Source organism: Musca autumnalis, unplaced genomic scaffold, assembly GCF_047663935.1.
Source record: "Musca autumnalis isolate F117 unplaced genomic scaffold, ASM4766393v1 scaffold_4, whole genome shotgun sequence".
Taxonomy (NCBI): domain Eukaryota; kingdom Metazoa; phylum Arthropoda; class Insecta; order Diptera; family Muscidae; genus Musca; species Musca autumnalis.
Window position 1 is genome coordinate 241463560 of NW_027411977.1, and position 22212 is coordinate 241485771.

The following is a 22212-nucleotide window of genomic DNA, read 5'->3' on the forward strand; positions in this document are numbered from 1 at the left end:
ATTAAAAAATATTGAATAATAGGGTCGTTCCAAAAATTTTCTCAGGAAAAATATAAATACATTTTGAAAATCCTCCAAAATAGAACAAATTTGAATGACAATGTAAATATAAAGCATTCAGAACTGTGGTAGGTCATTTTTATTACACGTTTAGGATGAAAAGCAGTACTTTATGGTAGCAAATTTCGAAATTTCAAATTTCATGAGTAGACCCTATTACATTTTGAAAACTAAATTTACAAAAAAAGTAAGAATACAGCTGATTGTCACTTCTACCTTCTATAAATGTACCTTGCCATCAATCATCTGTTTTTAATTTGTTATTGAATAATGTTTGTGAAAATTAAAAACAATTTTATTGTGGAAATAACATAGTCTAATTGTATTGTTTTATGGAGAACAAATTTGTAAAGAGGAAAAAATACTATTTTTGTTTCATTTTCTTTTTTATACCCTCAGCCTTTAGGCTAAAGAGGGTAATTACACTTTGATACGACCAAAAATGTGCCCCATCGAAATAATGATTTTAGACCCCGAGTATGTTTGTACGATATCCGTTTCAGGCAATTTTGAGTAGATCTAGTAATGTCCGTCCGTCTGTCTGTCTGTCCGTCTGTCTGGCTGGTGCGCACGATAACTCTCGAACGGATCTATTGATTCGGTTCAAATTTTGGGTGTCGAAATATTTTATCCAGATTTGATTTAAGTTCAAAGATAGGCCATATAGGTCCACTCCTTCAGGTACCTCCCCCACAAATGTTCAAAAACTGTCGCAAAACTTGTGCGCACGATAACTCTTGAAGGGAGTAACCGATTTGGCCCAAACTTTGTATATCGTAAACATTCTACAAGAGGAAGATGAGGTTCCAATATATTCTCAATCGGCCCACTCCTTCGAGTACCTCCCACACAAATTTCGGAAAAGTTTAGTTTATGGCCATCTCTCGAATCACTGTGATTTTTGTTTTAGCAACTTGTATTCACTGCCCTCCATACGACGGTACAAGTTTCATTAGGGGCAAGTCCATACTTCCTGAGAAAATAGCCTGAAAGTTGCAAAAAAACCCCTATGACACCGTGTGAGGTGGTTGGAGCGCAAGATAAATCTAGAACGGATCTGCCGATTCGGTCCAAAGTTTGGCCTTAGTAATAGTTTGTCCAAACATAGTCTAAGTTTGAAGATAAGCCACATCGGTCCACTCCTTCATGTACCTCCCCCACAAAAGTTCAAAAATGTTCGGAAAATTTGTTCATACGGTAACTCTTAATGAGAGTGGCCGAATTGGTCCATACTTTACACATCCTAATATATCTACTAAATATAGATCAGATTCAAATATGGACTATATTTGTCCAATCCATCCGGTACCTCCCACACAAAATTTCGGATAAATTCACTTTAAGATCTGCTATCGAATCAATTTGATTTTTGTTGAAGCAACTTGCGTTCGCTGCCTCAATTACGATGGTAAACGTTTTTTAAGGGGCAAGTTCATACTTCTTGAGTAAACATCCCGAAGTGTGTTAAAACCCCATGTGACACCATATGTAGTGACTGAAGATCCACTTCCATAATGGTCAATGTAGATCCATTCCTTTTAGTATCTCCTCCGCAAAACTTATGATCCCTAATCCTAATGAACATTTTTGTCGGTTGAAATTCCCAACAATTTATAAAACCCCTAAATACATACGTTTTTTGGGAAAAAATTGTTTCAATATATACAGGCTGAGGGTACATCTCTGTCGGCAAAGCCGACTGATACTTTTTTACTTGTTATTTTTAATAAAATACAACGTGTTTGCTTCCTTTGTTGGCGGACAAATTGTTCTGTTTTGGCAAGCCAGCTGATTGCTTGCTGGTTTTTGCTGGGAAGGTGTCTGTTTACTTTTACAATTTTCTACCAAAAGAGAAAGTTCTTGCTGGAAAATTCTTGCTGGAAAAGTAACCACACAGACTTAATATAGCTGAATCGTAATATTTATAATATTTTCGCACAAAAACTAAGATGAACATTGAGCACCTGGCCATTAGCAGATGATTAAAAACACACTATATATTTTGTTGTTACTTTTTATTATCTCCGTAATCGATTTTCGAAACTGAAGTGTATTATGTTGCAAAGTAATTACTTGAGTTTTTTCCATGTATCTCGTAAAATAACCTAGGTTTTGGAAAACACATTTAGTCAATGTGCTACCTGAATATGTTTTTACTATCATTTTAAATTGTTATTGTTTACATTTATCGAGAAATATTGCAAAATATTTATACCTGCTTCTAACTATTTTTATCAGAATATATTTGTTTTAAATATTTACTATGTCATTAATAACCAAAATCAATATACAGTGACTGTCACTGAAAATGATGCAACCTCAAATAAAAAATGTTAGCGACGATAATTTGGAAACGAGTTGAGATTTTTTAACAATTCAAAAAACAATTTTGTGGGCTTGAAAATGTCTTTAAGATGACACACAAAATATTTCGTTTACAGTACCGTTATACTAAAATTTTACCGGAAAACAAAAAAAGGGTATTTTACCCCCTGTTTTTGTAACTTATTTTTGTTCGTTCGTCCATATTCGTAATAATTTAGGCATCCATAGCTCAGCCCACAGATGACATACAGAATTAATTTTTCGTAGATGAGTTCCATATATAGTTAAGAATTTCTCATTAAAAATTCAGCGCTCAAATCGATCTACAAAATTTGACAGTTCGTGTGAGAAGAATAAAAATTTTTACAAAAACTGGGGGTTAATGTGAGCATTGAAAATGATGTACCACAATAATCGATTAATAATTTCCAAATTTTTCGCTTTTTATGCAATTCTAGTAATCTGAATGGTGGAATGATTGGTGCCCTATCGTTTTCAGTAGTTTTGTCAATGATGCCGATAGAAAAATTATATTCTTGACGTAATATTGGCATGATTGTAATTAATGTATTTTTTATTCAACTTGTCTACAAATTTCAAGTTTTGAAGTTTATTTTTTCAAAAAATTATAATAAAAAATAATTTAGGGTTATGTCCAAAGCATAGACTAATGAAAACATAGACGAAGGAATATTCAATTTTGCGCAGTCAAGGAACTTAAACATGAAAACTCAAAAAAGTTCAAAGACGATTTTTGCGGAAAATGGCAATATTTTCTTGGATATTTTTGTCTTTTGCCAGAACAAAATATATATTAACTTGTATTTTTGGCATTTTATTTGGAGTTTCTTTTTCAGCATACTCAATTCGAACATACTCGGTGAGAGCATTCCTTCGTCTATCTTTTCATTAGTCTATGTCCAAAGTACGTACAAACAACCTAATGGTATGAAAGGAAAGTCCTGTATTAGTCAGGCTTGCCGTATATTATACTAGTCTTTAACGACGTTGCCCTGATAGATGTAAAAATCGCGACATAGAACAACATTTTTTGCACTTTTCTTTGAAAATATTTTCAGAAATGTTGTTAACAATAGGTCTGTACGATAACTTCGCAAGTGAAAAGTACTTGCAAGTTCTCAGTAACCTCTCTCCACTAATTTTACTCTCTCGAAGATAAAAATTTGCAGCTTGTTACCGGACAACAATTTACCAAAACTTGCAAGAAGTCAGCTGATTTGATAAACAAGAAGAATAAAATAAATAATAAAACAAAAAATAGTCACCACAAACTACAAAATAAGCTATTTCACTTATATTATCGCTTTTCAACATTTATTCAGGGGTCGATTACACTGCTCAACAAAATTGAAAAAGTTGAATGTTTCAGACGAAGTTGCAGTTGTTTCTAGATGAAATCGGCGAGTTATTTTCAAATCCGGTGCCGGTTTTTCTCCATCAGCTCTTGTTTTTGAGATATAGCTCAAAATCGGTTATTAAGAGTTTAACCCAGACTTTCGTTATTTTCGGATACGAACAAATATTTTTTATGGGTTTTTCGACATAAATATATTAAGGAGATGTTTTACGCTCGATACAAATCGTTTTTGAAATAGTTATGGTGAGTATATATCAAAAAAATATAGAAAATATACGACGGACCTTGTAAAAATTGCTTATTTTGAGTACTTTAAGCTATAATTACGTCATCGGGGGAAGTCATAGGATCTTCATATGGCAATGCGGATATGCTTAGGGTGTCTACTATATAGTCCAGTATTCAAATATATAATATAAAGTTCATACCGCCCATGATTCGACCGTAACCTAAAATCATCATTTCACATTCGGGACCGGTCAATTGGCCGCCTAGATCGTGCGAGTTAACGCCTTTAGACTATTTTTTGTGGGGCTATGTTAAAGCTCATGTCTATATACACATTCCCGCTTCAAGTGACGCATTGGAAGACAACATTGATGCATTTATTCACGAGATACCGGCCGAAATGTTGGAAAGAGTATACCAAAATTGGTCTAAGCGGATGGACCATTTGAGGCGCAGTCACGGTCAACATTTGCATGAAATAATCTTCAAACATTATATTATATGGACCGTACTATAGATTCAAATAAAAACTTTCCTATAGTTCTTAAAAAATCACCCATTATTAACAAAGTGAATGAGAGAGAAGAGATAACATTTTTGTTATTGTGGATGGCGCAATTATCAAGGTAGATGCATAATACCAGCTGGTCGAACTTGAAATAAAAGCACAACAAATTTTACAGTTAATAAATATTTTGTTCTGGCAAAAGACTACACGGGGTTAGTTTTTGATGGGAACTATATACTCAGATAAAAATATCCGAGAAAATATTGTAATTTTTCCCAAAAATCGTCTTCGAACTAGAAAAATTAAGTAATCCATTAGTGTTTCCAGGCATGGCAGAACAAACCAGGTTAAGTAAATACTACAACAAATACAAATCTACAACAACCACATCGAAATTTGCTTATGTTTGTAATGTTAGTGTCAACGGTAAATGTAAACAAAATAAGGAAATGTCTATAAATTATTGGAATTTAAAAAAACTAATAATTTTTCACATTTGATTGAATATTTTGGAAAACATGAATGAAAACTCGTTAGATTTTCAATTTGAATGTTTTCATATCATTCCACAAAATGCATATTCTCTCACAAGAAGTAGAATTCTTGCAAATATGTTTGAGGTCGCTGGAAATTCACGGAAAAAGGAGAAGGTGTCTCCAACTTTTGTTCTGTTAAAATCAAAGAAGCACATGTTTATTAGGGCTTAATTTTTTTCAAATTTAACAACATACCACTCATATTGACAAATATTGTGCCGCCTCTATAAGCGGAGTTTTAGTGTGCGGCACGTCGTTCGGACCTGGAGTAGGTTACATGTCAACGATATGTAGAAGTCTTTATGGGAAATAGTTTTTTTTTCTAATGATTAATGTTTTTCTTTAAAATATATCCCTAATATACATCGAATATAGAAATAAATATATAAAATGTCGTATGGTATTTGTCACTAACATTACAGTCCAGTTCATTTATCTGGGTATTGCTGTTACCTTTTATTGTTCTACCATGGTTTCTAGTAAATGAAAAATGAAACGTTTGCATAATTTTTTTATTAATATTTTTATTTAATGTGTACATTTGAATGACTTTAACAAAACTAAAGGTCTATCATTATTTATTTATTTTTTTTTTTTGATGAGTTCTATACCTATGTATGAGGGTACAGTCAGACTAGGGTACAGTTCGGGAGCCGGGCGAAAAGTCATATTACACAATCGATATATGTATGTATGTGATTGCAAGACTTGCAATGAACATGTTTTTATTCGATGATATTTATGACAACTAATTCATTGACTAAAAATGTTTTTTGAAGTTCCTGCTTTTCATTGGTGTATTGTTTCCCATTTAATGTGTATCCCTTCTGTAAAATCATTGCTGTAGATTCGGCGGGTGGTACCGGCGACTTGGTTTAATGCATTTTTTGACAATGCAAAAGAAGGCCCACCTGTGTTGTAAATCTTTTACCGCACATTTCGCATATATACTCGGTATCTATAGAAGAAGGATGTTTATCTCTTATATGTCTCCGTCGACTTTTATCATCGATATAACATTTACCACATATTTCACAATTATGTTGTGGAGGATGTTTATTTTTTATATGTGCCCTAAGAAGTTTATATTCTGTAAATGAACAATCACATAGTTCACATTTATGTTTAGTTTCTGGATGCATTCTTAAATGCACATCAAGACCTATTTGGGCGTTAAATCGTTTATGACATATTCCGCAGATATACTCTGTATCTAGAGACAAAGGATGTTTATCTCTTATATGTCTCCGCAGATATTGATCTTCTGTATAACAACGATCACATATTTTACATTTATGCTCCCTGGGTGTTTGAGTTTCTGGATGCGTCCGGTGAAAATGCCTTTGCAGACCTGTTTGTGTGGAAAATCTTTGCGAACATATTTCGCATATATACCATAAATCTGTAGACGAAGGATGTGTCTTTATTATGTGTAACCGGAGATTTGTAGATTCTGTATAACATTTACCACAAATTTCACATTTATGTTCAGTAGCTGGTTGAGTTTCTGGATGCATCCGGTAAGAATGCTTATCAAGACCTGTTTGCGTAGTGAAGCTTTGATTACAAATTTTGCAGATATATTCGGCATTTATAGATAAAGGATGTTTAAATCTCACATGTCTTCGTAGTCTTGAATCGTCTATATAAGATTTACAACATATTTCACATTTATGTTCAGTAGGTGTTTGAGCTACACGAGCAGAAGAAATATCAAATCTCTCTTTATTATCACTGAAGATGGCGTCTGTAGCACCATTGATCTCAGGGTCTTTACTATTCTGCTCTTCTTCGTGGACATCGATTATTTCTAATTTGGGTAAGGATATGTGTTGAGTTGTTGTATTAGTTAGATGTTGTTGTGTAACATGCTGAGGTTGTTCTTCATCATAGATAATACCTTCGATACGATCATCAGATTTCCATGTGAATGATGACGCTGAGTAGAAGCTATGTGAATACTCCGGTAAAAGTTCGTCATTTTTATCCACGTCCTCTTGTTTAGGTGAATCTCCTTGTAAAAATTTATCAATTTCTGCTACTTCCTCTTTGCTAGGCGAATCCTCCGGCAAAAATTCCTCCATTTGATCCACGTCCTGTGTGCTAAGTGAATCCTCTGACATAAATTCGTCCATTCCATCCATGTCCTCTTCTTTGATTACATCAACTGTGGATTTAGTGATATTTTCTGGTAAAAATTCTTCCATTTTATCCAAGTCTAGTTCATCTTCTTCAATATCATTTCCCACATTTGTAACATTTTCAAGTTTTGTTGTGCGGTAGCCTACTGCATTTGCATCGTTGTTAGATTCCTCCGGTTTATAATCATTGGCCAAAGGTTCAGTTTTTATGGAAAAAATTTCCGACATTTTTACTTGGAAAATTTGCAGTTTTCAATTGAGGAAAACAAATTTTACTACAAAGTATTTTAGGACGACTGTAAAAGATAAACAAAGTTTTCTTATATAAATATTTTAGAATTTTTAATATTTAATTTTTTATATAAATTTCGTAGAATTTGTAAAACAATTTAAAGAGTTTTTTAGTTATTTTCTAAAGGGCGTTTGTTTACAGGTTTGTTTTTCGAATAGAGATAAAACTGGCATTTTGTGGTCAAATCTGGCAACTGTAAAGTCATTTATGTTTAGTTTGCCATTTCATCATGAACAGGTTGACAAAAGAACAACGCTTGCAAATCGTGCATATTTATTTCGAAAATAATGGTTCAGTTCGCGAAGTTTACCGCAAGCTCCGTCCATTTTATGGTCGACATAATCGTCCATCGGAGCAATTAATCCGGTTAACCATGGATCGTTTTCGCACTACGTTTACTCTATATGATAATACGCATCCGCAGAGACGTCGAACAGTGCGCACCGAAGAAACAATTGCCGCTGTAGAGCAAAGTGTTGAAGAGGACCCGAATGAATCGATTCGCCACCGTGCACAGCAATTGGAGCTTTGTCCATCAACTTTATGGAAGATTTTGCGCAAAGATCTTGGCTTGCGACCTTACAAGATCCAGCTTGTGCAAGAATTAAAGCCGCGAGACCATGCAATGCGTCGTGATTTTGGTGTATGGGCCGAAAATGAGATTGATCTCGATGGTGATTTTCATCGCAAAATTTTGTTCAGTGATGAGGCTCATTTTTGGTTGAATGGCTACGTCAAGAAGCAAAATTGCCGCATTTGGAGTGAAGAGAATCCACATAAGACCCTTGAGACACCATTACATCCACAAAAACTGACTGTTTGGTGTGCTCTTGGAGTCATTGGGCTGGTGGAGTCATTGGGCCATACTTCTTCCGAAATAATGCTGGAGAGGCAGTTACCGTTAATGGAGACCGGTATAGAGCCATGATATCCGACTATTTTGTTCCCGAATTGGATGGCATGAATGTGGATGAGTTGTGGTTCCAACAAGACGGCGCTACATGCCACACAGCGCACGTCACAATCGATTTATTAAAGGAAACATTCGATGAGCGCATAATTTCGCGGAATGTACCTGTCAATTGGCCACCAAGATCGTGTGATTTGACACCATTGGATTATTTTCTTTGGGGATATGTGAAGTCGCTCGTCTACGCCAACAAACCAGAAACGTTAGGGGAATTGGAAGCCAACGTTCGTGGCGTTATTGCCGACATACGGCCCCATATGCTCGAAAAAGTGGTTGAAAATTGGACCTCTAGAATTGGCTTTATTCGAGCCAGCCGCGGCGGCCACATGCCCGAAATCATATTTAAACATTAATGGCATAAAATTATCCTTCCAATAAAGCCAAAATGATGGACATTAAAACGATTTTCTTGTGTTTTATTTCAATTCGAAGTTCTATACCACCAGAAAAAACACCCGATATAAGTCTTCTTTTGTTATAGTTTGGATTTACCGAACAGGTTTATAGCGCTCCGGTTAATTTAAAGTTAAAAGTGATCATTAAATTTCATGGAGGACCTTCTTGGCATTATCTTTTAACGTTAAAATTATATTTTTAATTCCTCAAAATTGGTTTATTTTGCGTTTTAAAATCCATCCAATAGTAAAAGAACTCATATAATAATGGCCCATAGACAAATAAATTTATAGACGAAGAAATACTAAATGTTGCCGCTGTCAAGTTACTCAAATCCGAAAACGCAAAAAAGTTCGAAGACGTTTTTTGCGGAAAATGGGAATATTTTCATGGATATTTTTATCTGAGGATATAGTTCCCCATCAAAAACTAACCCCATGTAGTCTTTTGCCAGAACAAAATATTTATTAACTTGTATTTTTTGGCATTTTATTTTGAGTTTATTTTTCACAACACTCAATTCGAACATACTCGGTGAGAGCATTCCCTCGTCTATAAAATCATTAGTCTATGATACACCCGTTTTGGTCTTTAGAAGAACTGATGTCGATGCTTGCTGGTAGGGTTCAACAAACCGGTTTTTTTAATAGGGATCTTTAAGCTAAGGTTTATAAAATGTAACCCACCAAGTGCATTTTTCATAACTCCTTGAGGATTGCATCAAAAGATGTAGATCACCACTTCCAAACAATTTTTTTAGTTTTAGTGAAATTTTGCAATTCTTTCATATTTACCTACGTTCAAAGTATGTGCTAACAATAATTATAAAAATCAAACCATGGCACAATTACCCAGGTAGTGGCATCGTAAAATTTTGAATATGTTATGTCAAAAGTTTCTTTATGTTGTTGGGGAAATTACAACAAAAATAATTTTTTATAAAGGGATTTGACTTTTCATATTCGATCAGCTGGTGTGATACCACTACCTGGTAGTTCTGCCATGAATCAAACTCTTTCATTCTTTAACGTTTTTATTTAAATTATTAGTTTAAATTGAGTTTGGTACAAAATATATAATAATTTTTAATCTTTACTAACACTAATAGTACGTTTAGACTTATAAATCGACTCGATTTCAAATGTCAATTCCATAGTATATACGTCAAATAAATCGTAGTTCTAAATCCACTGGATTTTATGTGACGTATATGGTATGGGATTGACAGTTTAGATCATAGTCTAACAGGCGTTTAAGGGCTAGGACAGAATCAATCATCGCTTTCTTCCCCAAATGTCAAATTACAAAGGAATGCCAGAGCCTCTTTGCAAATCCACCTGCGTTCTCCTTTAGGAGGCTCTGGCATTCCTTTATTGACGATTGATTCTGTTCTGGCCTTAACAGAATAGCTGTGAAATTTAACCTGGAGATTATGAGTTTTTTAAAATTTGTTTCTTTTTCCAAACTTCATTTTCTATCTGTATCTATAAACAAAGGATGTTTATATCTCATATGTCTCCGTAGACATGAATCTTTTGTATAACATCTACCACATATTTCACAATTATGATTATTACCTAAATATGTGGAAGGAGCTTCTGGATGCATCATGAAAGTGTGTCTTTCAAGGCCTGATTTTGTGGTAAATCTCCTATGACATATTTCACAGATATGCTCTGTATTTATAGACGATTGATGTTTCTTGCTTATATGTGACCGGAGACTTCTATCTTCGGAATAAGAACTATCACATAGTTCACACTGATATCTAGTACCTGTTTGATTTTCTGGATGAATCAAGTGAGAATGCGCATTAAGCCCGCCTTGTGTGTAAAATCGTTCGTGACATATTTCACAGATATAATCTGTACCAATAAACGAATGATGGCTTTTTCTCATATGTCTACGTAGGCTTCTTTCTTCTGTATAAGAACAATCACATAGTTCACATTTATGTTTTTTGGTACGTGTTTGAGTGGAATGAGCTTCTGGATGCATCCTACCAGAATGCTTCTTGAGGCCTATTTGTGTGGTAAATCGTTTTTGACATTTTTCGCAGATATACTCTGAGTATGTATGTTTTTTTCTATTATATTTAGTAGGTATTTTGATGGAATAAGCTTCTGGATGCGTCCGGCGTAAATGCACATCAATACCTGTCGGTGTGGTGAATCTTTGATTACATATATGGCACACATACTCGTTATTTACAGATAATAGATGTTTATATCTCATACCCATCTCTTTATTTTCACTGACGTTAGTGTCTGTATCATCATTGATCTCAAGGCCTTTACTATCATCCTCATCTGTTGTGGGCAGATCCATTATTTCTAATTTGGGTTGAGTTATGGTACTATTTGGATGTTGCTGCTGCTGTAGTGTATGTAATGAAGTAGTAATAACATCCGTACAATCTTCAGATTTCCATGTAAGTGATGACGGTGAGTAGATGCTAGGCGAAGCCTCCGGTAAAAATTCGTCCATTTTATCCACGTCCTCTTCTTTGATTACATCAATTGTAGATTTAACAGTATTTTCTGGTAAAAATTCTTCAATTTCATCCAAGTCTAACTCATCTTCTTCATAATAATTTCCCATATTTGTAACATCTTCAAGTTTTATTGTACTGTAGTTTATTGTATTTGTATCGATTTTAGAATCTTCCTTTTTATAATCATTGCCAAAGGGTTCAGTTTTTATGGAAACCTTTTCCGACATCTTTACTTGGAATATTTTAGTTTTCAGTTGAGGAAAATAAATTTTACTACAAAGTATTTAGGGATGGCTGTAAAAGAAAAACAACGTTTTCTTATGTAAATATCTCATGTTTTATTTTTAATGTTTTTAACAATTTGAAGCCGTTTTATTTGTTTTTATAGTAGAAATCATGCAATGACAACCCTAAACGACGGTGCCAGATTTGTTTGGCATTTCTTCTCTCTCTCTCTCTCTCTCTCTCTCTTTAACATTAACTTCGTTCCAGTACTTTTTTAATGGTAAAATGTGCAAAAGAGAAAACTGTCAAAAATGAGTTCAACGCACACATTTTTTCCAAAACGTAAGGAAACGGAAAAATTGCAGAGGCGTCAAAAAATCTTGAACAAATGTCAAAGTCGGCGCGCCAGCCAATCAGAAGGCGGAAATATGGAAATTTATAGAATAAGTAATTTGTAGTAGCATATAAACTTTAAACTAGAGTTGGGCAATCTAGTTCCCGGAGCGGATCGATCTTTCTAGTCCCTTTTCCCAAAAGGAACTAGTTCCTTAATATAGTTCCATAGTTCCAAATAGTTCCGAGAGCGATATAGTTCAATGAATCTTTCTCTTTCCCCGTTCTTTCTGTGTCCTTCGTTTAAAAATAGTTCCGAGAGTGAAATATACCGTTCCCTTTATTTTCATTGTTTGGTGGAATTGACATAATAATAAATGAATTGCAGCGATGTTAGCTGCATGTCATTTATGTTTATTTGCCAATGTAAAATAAGAAAAATCAACGCAACGAAAAAAGATCGACGTAGGTGAGGTGATACATTAAAGCAGCGATCGGCAGCGTGCCCTTACTGAGAGCAAAAGAGCGTAATTTTCATGCATTTTACATTGAAATTTATGCTCTTTTGCTCTCAGCAAGGGCACGCTGCCGATCGCTGCATTAAAGGAACGAGGTGAAAAAAAGGAACTATATGAACTAAAGGAAATATATAAAAGAAAGAGCTGGATATAGTTCCAATAGTTCCTCATTCGGAATAGTTCCTTGGAACTAGTTCGTTCCGGAACTACACAACTCTACTTTAAGCCATAGACTAATAAAAAATATAATATTTTTTTGGATATTTGTATCTTATACCCTAGACAGACGGCAGCGTTAATTTGCATTAACTGCCTTAATTCAAATTAATTCGTGCATTATCCACATTCTTAATGCACAAAATCAAAGGAAATTTAAAGTGAATTTAGCAATTTCAATATGGCAATGCTGTTGAAAGGGAAAGGGAAAGCAAATCAGCAATTTCCGCGTTTCTTCAAAATAAGTAGTGGCTTTCGCGAGTAGAATAGCAGCTAATCGTTTTTCACGCCGTCTAACAAATCTCTTTTTCAAATTTTTATTTTCACAAAAAAATTTCATTACCCACCATACCAATTCTATCGAAAATTATATCTTCCTCAAATGATTTTTAAAGTTTTGCAATATTTTTATAATATTAAAAAGACTCAAAAATATCGCGAATAAATTAAATTTATTTTTGCTTCATCATGGTGAAAAGATCAAAGGTAGAAAATGTATTTGTTTCGCATATTTTGGCGAACTTTTGTAAAGCTTTATGAAATGGTCTGCTGGATACAAACAAACAACACAAACAGCTGTTTCATAAATGCAGATACTATCGTCTGGCAGGGTGAAAAATTAATTCAAATTAGGACATTTATAATGCAAATTAATTCTGCCGTCTGTCTAGGGTATTAGACAATTTTTAACAAAAAGTACGCTTGATACCATGATACAAAAATGTATCCCTACGTGTAAAATATACCAATATGGGCAAAGAGGGGATATCTCATTCGAGAAATCGTACAAGTGTAAAACTCGACTTTATGACATTTTAGGTACATGTTTTCTTTGCTCACTATTTATCCATTTTGTCCCATACTTTTTGGTTTTCCAATCAATCACAATACTTTTTAAATACTTGTTGTAATGCATTAATAGTTACCATTTTAATTTTTGGAAACTAGTTTTTTATATTTATGTGTTATTTTGTATGTATACGTAAACAAACATCAGCTGAAAGTTTATATCCTCCAAGAGCAAAGTGTACCCAGCAAAGATTAACTCACTGGATCCATTAAACCCAGTGGGTTAACCTTCAATAGTGTAAACGGGGTATATTGCCTGATTTGGACTATGCAGGATTTGGCAAATCCAGTGGATTTAGGTTGTCATTTTCATACAACATATGTCAAATAAAGCCAGATAATGGCTAAATCCAGCGTAGTCTAAATGAACTTTAAGTTTGGAGGGACTTTTAATAGACTGTACATGGATTTACATAAAAATGTCCACTTACCCTTTAAACTCGACTGTACATACTAGTATGTATGTTTTACTCGTATTCTATTCAATGAATTCACTTTTCAACCTGCGATTTTTTTCCTAAATATTTTCTTCAAACAATTTCTCCCAATGTGAAACACTGTGGTAGCAAACCAACTGACACACACTCTCATTACCATCCACAAACAGTGGGGGGTGTTTTTGACATTTCACACTCTTGCTTTCTTTAATAAACACTGCCTTTTTGTAATGGGCAAATACACGAATAAATATACATATATGTATGTACCTTGTATTTGATGTGAACTGATGAATATTGTTTAAAAATACTTTTTTATTGTTAATTTATTATATTTTGTTATAAACTTTAACAAAAAATTAAAACTAAATAACGCGTCTGTACGAAGTGAAGAATGTTGCCGTTGAAACTATGCTCTGTTGTCGTTTTAACAAGAGACCGGACTTGTGTCAACAAAGTGATTGAGAGAGAAGAGATAACATTGTTGTTATTGTACATGGCATAATTACCAAGGTAGATGCATCAGCCCAGCTGATCGAACTTGAACTGTAAAAAAACACCAACAAAGTTGTCCGAGAGAGAAGAGATACCAACCATTGTTGTTATTTTACTTACTTACTTATTATGTGTACTTTACCCGATATGTTTTTTACATATGAGTTGTCACTTTGCATATACATTTTGTATGGGAGAAGTGACAACTCATATGTAAAAAACATATCGTGTAAAGTACCCATTACTTATGGGTACTTTACACGATATGTTTTTTACATATGAGTTGTCACTTTGCATATACATTTTGTATGGCAGAAGTGACAACTCATATGTAAAAAACATACCGTGTAAAGTACCCCTTAGATGGCTTTTATATTAAACAGAACATCTTGTTCCATAAGCCGAACTAAGAATAGATTTCAAAACGCACCGATCTTTTACTTTAAGGTAGAAACACAATGAAATACACCGCTTTTTCACGCTCAGTTTCATGTAGAAGATTAAGGCCAAGTACTACCTAATTCAAATGGATTAAGTAGCATTTGAATTAGGTACTTGGCCTTTAATCTTTTACATGAAACTGAGCGTGAAAAAGCGGCGTATTTCATTGTGTTTCTACCTTTACTTCTCCAATTTTGGATGCCATGTTTTGTGATATCTTCTTCAACTTGGTCTTTCCATCGGAGTTTTGGCCTTCCCTTTGGGCGTATACCGTCGAGTGGCTCGTATTCGAATGCCTTGTTGGCGGGGGCATCATTATCCATCCTGCTGACATGGCCAAACCAACGCAATCGTTGTAGTTCGATACGTTTTACTATATCGATGTCGGTCGGCTGTTAAGCTGAAAACACATCCAACGTTTGAGTAAAGTTTGGTCTCATTTCTGGTAGAAGAATAAACAAAAATTGAAACTTGGCAGCACTTTGTCTTTTATTCATCTACCACAAATGTCACAAAACTTTACTCAAACGTTGGATGTGTTTTCAGCTTTATAGCTCGTGGTTCATACGACGCCGGTATTCACCGTCAATGCATATTGGTCCATAAATCTTTCGAAGAATTTTTCTCTCAAACACACCAAGTTCTGCCTCATCTGCTTTCGCAAGTACCCATGCTTCAGATCCATACATAAGTACGGGTAGTATCAGTGTCTGGTAGAGTGTAAGTTTTGTTTGACGAGAGGTGGTTTTACTTTTAAACTGCTACTTAGACCAAAGTAGCATCTGTTGGCCAATATTATTCTTCTTTTGATTTCAAAACTGATGCTGTTCGTTTTATTTATGGCGGTGCCGAGGTGAATAAAGTCATTTACTACCTCAAAATTGTAGTTCTGAACATCAACAGTTGGTCCGAGTCTACTGGACGTCTTGCGTGTTCATACCATAAACTTTGTCTTATCGCCGTTGACTGCCAGACCCACTTTGGCAGACTCTTTTTCAATTTTCGCAAAGGTGGCTGTTACGGATCTAGTTGATCGACCTATTATATCAATATCGTCTGCGTAGGCCAGTAACATTATATCCTTATTGTATATAGTGCTATTTTCATCTCTGTCAGTATATACATTCGCTTCTCGTATGACGTTTTCCAATAGAATGTTAAATAGGTCACACGATAGGCTGTCACCTTGCCTGAAACCTCGTTTTGTTTCAAAAGGTTGCGAGAGGTTCTTTCCTACTTTAACAACAGCGGATCTTGTATTAGCCAATGTCATCCTGCATAATCTTATAAGTTTTGCAGGGATACCAAACTAAGACATGGCTTGGAACACCTTTAATCGAATTGGGCTGTCGAAGGCAGCCTTATAGTCGACGAACAGGTGGTATGTGTCGATCTGTCTTTCGTGGGTCTTCTCCAGTATTTGGCGCAGTGTGAAGATTTGGTCAATTGTCGATTTACCAGGTCTAAAACCGCATTAGTATGACCCGATTATTTTATTGACCATGGGTTTTAAACGTTCACACAGTACACTCGACAGCACTTTGTATGCGATTGGGAACAGACTTATGCCTCTGCCACAAAAAAGATGTAAAATGTTCACTTCTCTTTAAACAAAAATGGCGCTGAATCACGCTCTCTTTAAAAACTTTTTACACAACAAATTTGGGCGAGTAAAAAAAGTAGTAAAAGTAGTTGCCGGCGTCTGATTGGCTGATACGCCGACTTTGACATTTGTTCCAGTTTTTTGACGTATTTTCCATTTTTCCGTTCCCGAACTATTTCGAAAAAGTACGGGAACGAAGCTCTTATGTTACCAACAATTGCCGATGCGGCTACCTGTGTATTTGTACCATGGAATAAACACAACTTATTCTGAATTCTCGTACAAAAATACAACAAATTTTGCAATTTTAATGTAATCTAACAAGAGGTTTTTTTTGTTTTAATTGTTTCACGATGCATCTACCTGGTACATTCTCTACCACAATCTTGTTGATCTTCATTTGCCTGGCATTGGTAAAATGCTGTCGTTTTGACGAAGACACAGTGTGAAAGATCTCTTATATTTTCAAATGTCAATTTCATTGCGTATACGTCAAATAAAACCTCATAAAACGGCTGTAATAGTACGTTTATGTACAACCGGATTTAACAAATCCACTGGGTTTCAAATGTCAATTCCATTGCTTATATTTCAAACAAATCCTCTCAAAGAAGGTTAACCCTGCAAAAAGCTCTAATATAAACAGCATATAATAGTACGTTTATATACAACCGGATTTAACAAACCCACTGGGTTTCAAATTTCAATTCCATTACTTATATTTCATATAAATCTTCATAAAGAAGGTTAACCGTTGAAAAAGCTATACTATAAATATGGCCTTAAATCGAAATACCGCTAAATCGTAAATTGCGAATTATCGTGATTCTATTGTAGATTGAAATACTACCTAAAAAGCTACTTTAATTAATGAAAAATAAAACTCTTGGATAATTTTTAGTAACATTTTTATTTAAAATTTACATTTGAGTGACTTTACTCACGGTGACGGTATTCGTCCGCTGTTATCGGTAAGTTTGTAACTACACAGTAAAATCACAATCCGTTAAGCCCATTCTGTAAAATCGATGCTGTTGATTCGGCGAGTGGTCCACCCATTTAGTTCAATGCTCCTTTTTACAATGCCTATCAAGACCTACTTGTGTGGTAAAAATTTTATGACACATTTCACAGATATATTTTGTATCTGTTGACGAAGGATGTTTATTTCTCACATGTTTCCGTAGATCTCTGTTGTGTGTAAAAGAACTATCGCATAGTTCACATTTATATTTCGTACGTGTTTGAGTGGAGTGAGCTTCTGGATGCATCATGGTACAATGCAAATGAAGGCCCGTTTGTGTGGTAAATCTTTGATGACATATTTCGCAGATATACTCTGTATGTATAGACAGAGGATGTTTATTTCTCATGTGTCTTCGTAGATCATTAACTTTTGTAAAAGAACTATCACATAGTTCACATTTATGTCTAATAAGCATTGGAGTGGAACGAGCTCGTGGATGTACCATGTCAGAATGCTTAGTAAGGCCCATTTGTGTGGTAAATCTTTGATGACATATTTCGCAGATATACTCTGTATGTATAGACAGAGGATGTTTATTTCTCATGTGTCTTCGTAGTTCTTTAACTTTTGTAAAAGAACTATCACATAGTTCACATTTATGTTTAATAAGCATTGGAGTGGAACGAGCTCGTGGATGTACCATGTCAGAATGCTTATTAAGGCCTTTTTGTGTTGTAAATCGTTCGTGACATATTTCACAGATATAATCTGTACCAATAAACGAATTATGGCTTTTTCTCATATGTCTACGTAGGCTTCTTTCTTCTGTATAAGAACAATCACATAGTTCACATTTATATTTTTTGGTACGTGTTTGAGTGGAATGAGCTTCTGGATGCATCCTACCAGAATGCTTCTTGAGGCCTATTTGTGTGGAAAATTCTGGATGCGTCCGGCGTAAATGCACATCAATACCTGTCGGTGTGGTGAATCTTTGATTACATATATGGCACACATACTCGTTATTTACAGATAATAGATGTTTATATCTCATATCCATATCTTTATTTTCACTGACGTTAGTGTCTGTATCATCATTGGTCTCAAGGCCTTTACTATCATCCTCATCTGTTGTGGGCAGATCCATTATTTCTAATTTGGGTTGAGTTATGGTACTATTTGGATGTTGCTGCTGCTGTAGTGTATGTAATGAAGTAGTAATAACATCCGTACAATCTTCAGATTTCCATGTAAGTGATGACGGTGAGTAGATGCTAGGCGAAGCCTCCGGTAAAAATTCGTCCATTTCATCCACGTCCTCTTCTTTGATTACATCAATTGTAGATTTAACAGTATTTTCTGGTAAAAATTCTTCAATTTCATCCAAGTCTAACTCATCTTCTTCATAATAATTTCCCATATTTGTAACATCTTCAAGTTTTATTGTACTGTAGTTTATTGTATTTGTATCGATTTTAGAATCTTCCTTTTTATAATCATTGCCAAAGGGTTCAGTTTTTATGGAAACCTTTTCCGACATCTTTACTTGGAATATTTTAGTTTTCAGTTGAGGAAAATAAATTTTACTACAAAGTATTTAGGGATGGCTGTAAAAGAAGAACAAAGTTTTCTTATGTAAATATCTTATGTTTTATTTTTAATGTTTTTAACAATTTGAAGCCGTTTTATTTGTTTTTATAGTAGAAATCATGCAATGACAACCCTAAACGACGGTGCCAGATTTGTTTGACATTTCTTCTCTCTCTCTCTCTCTTTAACATTAACTTCGTTCCAGTACTTTTTTAATGGTAAATTGTGCAAAAGAGAAAACTGTCAAAAATGAGTTCAACGCACACATTTTTTCCAAAACGTAAGGAAACGGAAAAATTGCAGAGGCGTCAAAAAATCTTGAACAAATGTCAAAGTCGGCGCGCCAGCCAATCAGAAGGCGGAAATATGGAAATTTATAGAATAAGTAATTTGTAGTAGCATATAAACTTTAAACTAGAGTTGGGCAATCTAGTTCCCGGAGCGGATCGATCTTTCTAGTCCCTTTTCCCAAAAGGAACTAGTTCCTTAATATAGTTCCATAGTTCCGAGAGCGATATAGTTCAATGAATCTTTCTCTTTCCCCGTTCTTTCTGTGTCCTTCGTTTAAAAATAGTTCCGAGAGTGAAATATACCGTTCCCTTTGTTTTCATTGTTTGGTGGAATTGACATAATAATAAATGAATTGCAGCGATGTTAGCTGCATGTCATTTATGTTTATTTGCCAATGTAAAATAAGAAAAATTAACGCAACGAAAAAAGATCGACGTAGGTGAGGTGATACATTAAAGCAGCGATCGGCAGCGTGCCCTTACTGAGAGCAAAAGAGCGTAATTTTCATGCATTTTACATTGAAATTTATGCTCTTTTGCTCTCAGCAAGGGCACGCTGCCGATCGCTGCATTAAAGGAACGAGGTGAAAAAAAGGAACTATATGAACTAAAGGAAATATATAAAAGAAAGAGCTGGATATAGTTCCAATAGTTCCTCATTCGGAATAGTTCCTTGGAACTAGTTCGTTCCGGAACTACACAACTCTACTTTAAGCCATAGACTAATAAAAAATATAATATTTTTTTGGATATTTGTATCTTATACCCTAGACAGACGGCAGCGTTAATTTGCATTAACTGCCTTAATTCAAATTAATTCGTGCATTATCCACATTCTTAATGCACAAAATCAAAGGAAATTTCAACTGAATTTAGCAATTTCAATATGGCAATGCTGTTGAAAATCAATTGTCTTTTGTCAAATTTCCATGTTTAAGAAAATAAAAAGGGAAGGCAAATTAGCAATTTTCGCGTTTCTTCAAAAAATAAGTAGTGGCTTTCGCGAGTAGAATAGCAGCTAATCGTTTTTCACGCCTTCTAACAAATCTCTTTTTCAAATTTTTATTTTCACAAAAAAATTTCATTACCCACCATACCAATTCTATCGAAAATTATATCTTCCTCAAATGGTTTTTAAAGTTTTGCAATATTTTTATAATATTAAAAAGACTCAAAAATATCGCGAATAAATTAAATTTATTTTTGCTTCATCATGGTGAAAAGATCTAAGGTAGAAAATGTATTTGTTTCGCATATTTTGGCGAACTTTTGTAAAGCTTTATGAAATGGTCTGCTGGGTACAAACAAACAACACAAACAGCTGTTTCATAAATGCAGATACTATCGTCTGGCAGGGTGAAAAATTAATTCAAATTAGGACATTTATAATGCAAATTAATTCTGCCTTCTGTCTAGGGTATTAGACAATTTTTAACAAAAAGTACGCTTGATACCATGATACAAAAATGTATCCCTACGTGTAAAATATACCAATATGGGCAAAGAGGGGATATCTCATTCGAGAAATCGTACAAGTGTAAAACTCGACTTTATGACATTTTAGGTACATGTTTTCTTTGCTCACTATTTATCCATTTTGTCCCATATTTTTTGTTTTCCAATCAATCACAATACTTTTTAAATACTTGTTGTAATGCATTAATAGTTACCATTTTAATTTTTGGAAACTAGTTTTATATATTTATGTGTTATTTTGTATGTATACGTAAACAAACATCAGCTGACAGTTTATATCCTCGAAGAGCTAAGTGTAACCAGCAAAGATTAACTTACTGGATCCATTAAACCCAGTGGGTTAACCTTCAATAGTGTAAACGGGGTATATTGCCTGATTTAGACTATGCTGGATTTAGCAATTCCAGTGGATTTAGGTTGTCATTTTCATACAACATATGTCAAATAAAGCCAGATAATTGCTAAATCCAGCGTAGTCTAAATGAACTTTAAGTTTGGAGGGACTTTTAATAGACTGTACATGGATTTACATAAAAATGTCCACTTACCATAGACTAATAAAAATATAGACGTCGGAATGCTCTCACCGAGTATGTTCGAATTGAGTATGCTTAAAGAGGTACTCAAAATAAAATGCCAAAAAAATACAAGTTAATAAATATTTTGTTCTGGCAAAAGGCAACTTGGGGTTAGTTTTTGATGGGAACAATATCCTCAGACAAAAATATCCAAGAAAATATTGCCATTTTCCCCAAAAAACGTCTTCGAACTTTTTTGAGTTTTCGTGTTTGAGTAGCTTTACGGCGCAAAATTGAGTATTCCTTCGTCTATATTTTTATTAGTCTATGCACTTACCCTTTAAACTCGACTGTACATACTAGTATGTATGTTTTACTCGTATTCTATTCAATGAATTCACTTTTCAACCTGCGTTTTTTTCCCAAATATTTTCTTCCAACAATTCCTCCCAATGTGAAACACTGTGGTAGCAAACCCACTGACACACACTCTCATTACCATCCACAAACAGTGTGGGGTGTTTTTGACATTTCACACTCTTGCTTTCTTTAATAAACACTGCCTTTTTGTAATGGGCAAATACACGAATAAATAAATATAAATATATGTACCTTGTATTTGATGTGAGCTGATGAATATTGTTTAAAAATACTTTTTTATTGTTAATTTATTATATTTTGTTATAAACTTTAACAAAAAATTAAAACTAAATAACGCGTAGGTACGAAGTGAAGAATGGTGCCGTTGAAACTATGCTCTGTTGTCGTTTTAACAAGAGACCCAAGTTTTGTCAACAAAGTGGATGAGAGAGGAGAGAAAAGATTGTTGTTATTGTGCATGGCACAATTACCAAGGTAGATGCATCAGCCCAGCTGATCGAACTTGAACTGTAAACAACAACAAAGTTGTCCGAGAGAGAAGAGAT

General features: G+C 34.4%; 6 protein-coding genes across 13 annotated transcripts in view; 3 read left to right on the forward strand and 3 right to left on the reverse strand.

Moving 5' to 3' along the window:
• LOC141403826 (uncharacterized) overlaps positions 1-22212 on the forward strand; it is a 153155-nt gene that overhangs the window by 11333 nt on the left and 119610 nt on the right. The gene's annotated exons all lie outside the window — the stretch shown is intronic.
• LOC141403779 (uncharacterized) overlaps positions 1-22212 on the forward strand; it is a 137184-nt gene that overhangs the window by 10790 nt on the left and 104182 nt on the right. The gene's annotated exons all lie outside the window — the stretch shown is intronic.
• The window catches only part of LOC141403738 (uncharacterized), a 31395-nt gene that overhangs the window by 5987 nt on the left and 3196 nt on the right, over positions 1-22212 (reverse strand). The window lies entirely within an intron of this gene.
• LOC141403780 (uncharacterized) lies at positions 5540-14397 on the reverse strand. 5 transcript variants are annotated; one of them, XM_073986739.1, is made up of 3 exons: positions 14177-14383; positions 10412-11622; positions 5540-7472 (listed from the first exon to the last, which is right to left on the reverse strand). In XM_073986739.1, exons 2-3 carry the CDS (start codon positions 11553-11555, stop codon positions 7429-7431), a joined length of 1188 nt encoding a protein of 395 aa, XP_073842840.1. In that variant the 5' UTR covers positions 11556-11622; positions 14177-14383; the 3' UTR covers positions 5540-7428. The 5 variants fall into 5 exon arrangements, with proteins under 5 accessions (XP_073842840.1, XP_073842836.1, XP_073842837.1 ...); XM_073986735.1 differs by lacking the exon at positions 10412-11622 and having other exon boundaries at positions 5619-7472; positions 14177-14397; XM_073986736.1 differs by lacking the exons at positions 10412-11622; positions 14177-14383 and adding an exon at positions 13901-13912 and having other exon boundaries at positions 5619-7472.
• Positions 7755-8396, forward strand: LOC141401682 (uncharacterized). Its single transcript, XM_073982020.1, has one exon. The coding sequence runs from the start codon at positions 7842-7844 to the stop codon at positions 8394-8396; it is 555 nt and encodes a 184-aa protein (XP_073838121.1). The 5' UTR covers positions 7755-7841.
• Positions 17337-22089, reverse strand: LOC141403786 (uncharacterized). Of its 3 annotated transcripts, none has more exons than XM_073986754.1 (3): positions 21899-22089; positions 21624-21845; positions 17337-19019 (listed from the first exon to the last, which is right to left on the reverse strand). In XM_073986754.1, the coding sequence occupies exon 3, from the start codon at positions 18950-18952 to the stop codon at positions 17510-17512; it is 1443 nt and encodes a 480-aa protein (XP_073842855.1). In that variant the 5' UTR covers positions 18953-19019; positions 21624-21845; positions 21899-22089; the 3' UTR covers positions 17337-17509. The 3 variants fall into 3 exon arrangements, with proteins under 3 accessions (XP_073842855.1, XP_073842854.1, XP_073842853.1); XM_073986753.1 differs by having other exon boundaries at positions 21624-21849; XM_073986752.1 differs by lacking the exon at positions 21624-21845.

Excerpts from the sequence above, each read along its gene's own strand:
- LOC141403780 (XM_073986735.1), bottom strand. The coding sequence starts at position 7,404 with ATGTCGGAAATTTTTTCCATAAAAACTGAACCTTTGGCCAATGATTAT.
- LOC141401682 (XM_073982020.1), top strand. The coding sequence starts at position 7,842 with ATGGATCGTTTTCGCACTACGTTTACTCTATATGATAATACGCATCCG.
- LOC141403786 (XM_073986752.1), bottom strand. The coding sequence starts at position 18,952 with ATGTCGGAAAAGGTTTCCATAAAAACTGAACCCTTTGGCAATGATTAT.